General features: G+C 35.0%; 1 protein-coding gene across 1 annotated transcript; it reads left to right on the top strand.

The window, feature by feature from the left end:
• Positions 1-1968: 1968 nt before the first annotated feature.
• c1qbp (complement component 1, q subcomponent binding protein) lies at positions 1969-5478 on the top strand. Its single transcript, XM_034204097.1, has 6 exons — positions 1969-2359; positions 3067-3217; positions 3309-3399; positions 3529-3624; positions 4479-4604; positions 4723-5478. Exons 1-6 carry the CDS (start codon positions 2107-2109, stop codon positions 4870-4872), a joined length of 867 nt encoding a protein of 288 aa, XP_034059988.1. The 5' UTR covers positions 1969-2106; the 3' UTR covers positions 4873-5478.
• The last annotated feature ends 857 nt before the right edge of the window (positions 5479-6335 follow it).

Below are 6335 nucleotides of genomic sequence, written 5' to 3'. Positions count from 1 at the left end.
AAATAAAATGTGACATATACAACAAATTAATAAATATGTACAAAACTAAAATTGGTATACTACAATGCTTAACAGTAAATAATAATGCTAAAAATGGCATCTATAATTAGGAGTGGGGAAATGCAACTAAAGTATAAATAAAGAAAAATGTACATTATAAATATATGTAGTATTGATGCCAGACAAAAACAACAAGATTGCATAACATTATTGCATTATTTGACAAAATTATTTAGTTGAGATAAATTATACTTAAATGTGGCATATTGATGAATTAAACCGAGCATTGAGATGTGTTTTTATTTCTTTAGACTGTAGTATGATCTGATGACCTTGTTTTATTTGGCAAGGGCAATCAAAGTTTGCTCTCCTGGGTTAGTTGTGGGCTGACAGCACCATCTTCTGGCAGCAGGGCTACATGTCTAACTGATGCAACTGATTCCCCTCATTACACCGAGACATCCTAAGAATGATGCAAGCCCTCCCTCCTGGATGTACATGTCCACTGTAAAAGAGCAGTTTTCAGATTTTATGAGACCGCCTGCCCTTTTTGTGACGATGCTCATATTTATACTAATATGTACAATACGTTTAGGAATAGTATAGATGTCTACTTAGTGTTCAAAGTGGATTCGGGTTGGTTTAAAATATAGTGTTACCCAAATAAGTAACACATTATTTCTAAATAAAACATCAAATGCATCTGGGGTAGAAAATCAGACCGTGTTACAATCAGGTTTTGTTTTTGGCATTTCTGTGTTATGAAGTTTGCAAGATTTCAATGCATGCCTTTTGATGAGTTAATTATAGGTGTATTTAATATGATTTGTTCATGTCTTACGTAACCCATATTGGTATAATTTCTAATAAAATTCACAAATCTACAGGAGAGTGAAGCTTTGAAGGCACAGGAAGATTTTCCAGGTTTGAAGCACTTACTGTCCGATATTTTTCCTGACCTAAAAACATTTTTAAGCAAGTGTGTTGATGTTATAAAAAGCATAGAAGACTACTAATCCCAGCCATTTTTATTCACATAATTTAAATAAATAGGTTAACATATTTCCAAAATGTTAAGCATATGTTTTATTGATTCTCGGGGTGAATTGATTGATTGATTGATTGAAAAGTTTATTAACAGCTTGTATATTGGGTACAGTACAGTACAGCTCATAACATACAATTGTTAAGGGGATGCAGACCAGAGAAAGACTTTCGTCTTGTTTACATCAGGGTCCCCCATTTCCAATTCATCATGTCATTTAAGACATATAAGACATATTTGACATACAGATGGCTTATTTACAATTTACATACAGGTGGTTTTTTTACATACAGATTGCTTATTTACAATTTTCATTTTAGATTTCGTTCTAATACATCCTAACCGGACATTTAAGACATACCAAGTCTACAGAGGGGGGGGGAGGGGGGGTAAGCTGTCCATTGTACGACAGGTTGAGATTTGTACCATAAGGTTAATTTGTATCTGCTTATATTCAAGTAAAAAGAGATATAAACATAAAAAAATAAGAAATTAGTATGTGAAAATATATGCATTATACTAAAACATGTGTGTACAAATGGGGACAACATATGTATGCTGCAATACAAAACAGTGAAAATAATGCTTCAAGTGCTAAGATATTTTACATATAATTACTTTAAATGCATATTTTGCCAACATTATACATTACTGCAAACGAATAAAAAGATGTTCAATACATTTAGATTGTTTTAAACAGAAATCACTTATTTCTCACTCCACAGGGGGCGTTGTAGGAAGGACAGTGACATAGCATTGTCTATAACGTTAAAAATATATATATCATTAACACTATTGTTACTCTATTATACAACTCATTTATAAAGTAATGGTCGTATTTAAGAATTTCTGAAGAAACAGAGATTATTTTGTTTTATTTCTTTCGGTTTCAAACTACTATTTCCGGTTTAAAGGTCATAGTGAAGAAAGGTCAATGTGTCCTTCCACACGTGTGTTCCATAATCTTGAAGCAGGCAGCAGTAACGGGGAGTTAGCCGGTAGCTGTGAGCTGTCAAACCTATTTATCTGCACTAAAAGCCTTCACACATTTCTACACAGTCATGCTAAAGTCAGTTGTCCGTGCGGTGGGAGCCGCTGTCCGCATCTCTTCAGTTGCCACTTCCACAGCCCGAACCCTGCCTCTTAGCTGCCCGACACTGTGCTCTCCAAGCTCGGCCACAACTCGGCCCTTCACCCGGTCTCTCTGGATGCTGAACAACAACGGAGCGTCGTCAGGATACAGGCCAAAACTCTTCAGTTCAAAAGCGTTGAATCCCTCGATATCATGTGGATGTGGAAGCCTGCACACAGAAGGTACGTTTGGATGTGAAAGTTATTAATTGATCAAGCTAGCTTGCTTCGTATATCAGTCAATATTAACCTAGGTTAAATGGCGAGAGAATAAAACGATTAACTGTGTAGGTAAGACCTCATGTCAACATTTCTACTCAGAAATTATGTAATTTATGTAATTTTCTCATCAAATGAAGTCTGTATCATCCCACTGTTAGCTAGCAATCACCTTGAAAGATGTGTTCAGTTGTCCTCATAGAATGTAGTTAAAACGATAACTTGCAAACAAATAATAACTGTGGTTCACAAAGTCATGTCTTTGTGTGGTTTGTGTCGACATGTGTTTTTGTAAATATGTTAAGTATTACACATATATATATATATATATATATATATATATATATAAAACCGAATTTTTTTTTTTCAATCGGTCAAATATAGATTGAGCATTTTAGCATGGTGTGTACTGCACACTGTGGTAACGACCTATAATGAAAAACTTTAAAGACATAAGCTAACAGAACTTGCAATGAATAGTTCAATCAAAGTTGTAAGAAGGGAACAGCTACTCTTACATGAACATGAGTATTAAGCATTGTTGTAGGTTGCTTTAAAGATATTCTGTAAGCAGTTAGAATCCATTAACCTACAGGAAACATAATGAAGTTGTGAAGATTGGATTTTCCAAAAATAAAAAAAATCTAATGATTGTATAACTTTTTCAACAGGAGACAAAGCATTTGGTGCTTTCCTGTCTGATGAAATCAAAGAGGAGCTGAAGATCCAGAAAAACAGCAACCTTCCTAAGATGTCTGGAGGATGGGAGCTGGCTCTGAATGGCACAGAAGCTAAACTCTCAAGGAATGTTGCCGGAGAGAAGTAAGTCTTGTGCAGTCTGTGATTTATACAAACCTTACTATTAATACGTGGGCACACTAACAAGCTCATAATCTGTTTTGTTTTTTTACAGAATCACTGTCACATTCAACGTCAATAATAGCATTCCTCCTAACTTTGAGGAAGAGGCAGAGCAGGGACAGCAGAAATCCGCAGAGGAAGAGGTGAGTTACAGATAATCTGTATTACGTGTGAGATGTCATTGCACTGGATAGTTGTCTTTTAATCACAAATGGACTGAAAAAAACCTTTAACTTCATAACATGATTGTAATTATTTTTATTTCTTTACAGCCAGAAATTGTATCATCACCCAACTTTGTTGTCGATGTAACGAAACGGGGTGCAAAACATTCCCTGGTGTTTGACTGCCATTTCCCTGAAGATGAGGTAAGCAAAGCCTGCATTCGTTTGCACAGAACAGTGATGCATCCTTCAATCAGTCTTATATAATCCAATTTAATGTAGCCAGTTAAATAACAAAGTGCTGTGTGCGTGACATAAAACTAAATGCAGTTACGTCACACCCCTACAAGTACTTTAAAATAACATGACATTCATATTTTGGATATTGTCAAATGGCAGAAGTGGCTTTTTTCCTGGTTTTAATGGCTATAATATAGTCAGGGGTGCTTTTTTCTGAACTTACCATACTGTTCTATTATTTTCCTTTACATGCTTAGTCATAACACCCACATAACTGATGATTACTCTTTGAAATGTCGCGGTCTAAAAATTGCTTGTAAATCAGTTTTATAGTCGCCCCTAAAATAGTGTTGCAGTATCCATATTGAGGTATTTGGATACACATTTTGTAATGACAGACATCTCCATATTGCCTTAAGCCACACACAAACGAACGCATCGTGTCATCAATGTGGACGCTCTTACCGGTGTTTGAAAAATACGAAGCTCGCAATTTGCAACTCCTGCAAGTCTAGAATGAACTGTGAAGGAATAACTACAATGTTTTGATGGCTGGAAGGTCCTGTAACTTGGTGCAGTTATGGCGATCATTTTAGTTATCTAATATCCATGCTTTATTATGAACTTAAATGTACATTTCCTCTAAAAGAAAAGTAACAAAAGCATTTGGGCATATTGTCAATTATACTTCTTTGGAATAATTGTCAGACTTTTAATGGTGCATCTTAGACATTACAATGTCATATTTACAGCGTGTCTTTGACCTTTCACTCCGAGACTTTGAGTGTAACAGAAAATCTGGATTTGCGTTTTTGTAGGTGAGTCATGCTGAAGGAGAAGAGGAGAGCGACATCTTTGCCATTCGTGAGGTCAGTTTCCAGCCTGAGGGAGACACAGACTGGAAGGAGAACAGCTACACACTCAACACAGACGCTCTGGACTGGGTAAGATCTAAGGAAATAGATTAATAACCTATACAATGTAAAAATCATGTTAATAAATCAGATGATAGCTGTAATTAACACTAGAACATTTTAACCTCTTTACTTTTGTTTTTTTCAGGCTCTGTATGACCACCTGATGGACTTCCTGGCTGACCGCGGGGTTGACAACACCTTCGCTGATGAGTTGATGGAGCTGAGCACGGCCGCCGAGCATCAAGAGTACATCAAGTTCCTGGAAAACCTCCATGGCTTTGTCAAATGTAACTAATGTTAGGTATAATTAAAATTTCACTATTCTTCAAAACACATCCTGGCAAAGTTGAAGGTTTGATAATATAATACAGCTAAATCAAATGCTGCAGCGCTGATTGACACCTTTGGAAATCTAAAGAGACTCAGTGTATGTGGCAGTCAGCCTTCTTGCCAGCAGTTGTCACATCAGTACATTGCTGCAAACATTTTCTTTTCCTTTTTGTTCTTTCTTTTTTATTTGACTATTTTTCTGTAACTTAAATGAGAGTTTAAATTAAATATATGAAGTTCATAAATAAGGCTGGTCACGACTCTGCATATACCCCTTTTTATTAAAAATGTCCCTCAATTGTAGAGTTCCTGTCTTAATGCACAGGTTTCATATGGTCCAGTCAGTAATTGTCCAACTGTCCTTAAGCTAATAAAGGGATAATTTGACAAGATGTGTACTCTGTTTGCAAAAAAATCCTCACTTATCTTGTGCTTTTACTGTTCTCGTCTTACTTCTATGTTGACTAACATTGATTTGACTCGGTCAGACCATAATTTGTGAATTATTCATCTGAATGGCATGTGTTCAGAGAATGAAAGGTCATTGTTCAATAAAACAGTTTGATATAAATGGATGATTTATCATTTTTTTTATGTCAAGTAAATCTTTTAAATGCACAACAGGCCAAACACCTTGGTACTAAAACATATGTCCACTGGTTTCAGCCCATTTTCAGACAACAAAGTATCTTCAGCTTTTAAGGCCAAATGTTTCTTCTCTAATTGTAAGAAATGCAACATTTTCCCTGTTCATTTTTTTTTTACATGGGTTATTCAAAATGTTTGCAAGTTTAGTTAATTAAGATTAATTAATCATTTGATATTCTTTGATTTAACGTTTGAAAATAATACATATAGCTTTTTTCATGCGCCGCCTGACTCGAAAGTGCAACTGGTGTTTAGTAATCCCTCGGAAATGTTTCAATATCCATATGGGCGCCTTGCTATTTTAGCATGAATTAAAAAACCTGTTAACCTATCTTTTCGGTAAAGTGCTTGAGTAAATGCTCTAATTTACTTTCCACACCTGGCTACTTGAAATTAAAAGGATGTCCTCCTAGTTTAGTTTAACACGTAATTACTCTAATATACTCCTTAATATTTGAATGAAGTAAAATAAGCAATACCACTGTAAAACAAATGCATTCAAAATCTTTAAAAGTCTAAAAGCATCGGTATCAAATATATATTCAAAAGTTATGGACAATTAACCATTTCACAATATTATTATTGAAGCAATAGCCTAATGTGTAAAAGCATCACTAATTTCGCAACTGGTAAAGGTGGAACGGATTTTTCCTTACAATCTGTTTAGTATCCTAATATCTCTATATGAATTATGTTTTATATAAACTGGCTAAATATGGAAATATTCAAGACAAACGTTTACCTGATGACATTAATGAGTTCATGTACTTCAATTCTAAA

This window comes from Gymnodraco acuticeps, unplaced genomic scaffold, assembly GCF_902827175.1.
Source record: "Gymnodraco acuticeps unplaced genomic scaffold, fGymAcu1.1, whole genome shotgun sequence".
NCBI classification, from domain to species: Eukaryota; Metazoa; Chordata; class Actinopteri; order Perciformes; family Bathydraconidae; genus Gymnodraco; species Gymnodraco acuticeps.
This window is presented reverse-complemented; position numbering and strand designations above follow the sequence as displayed.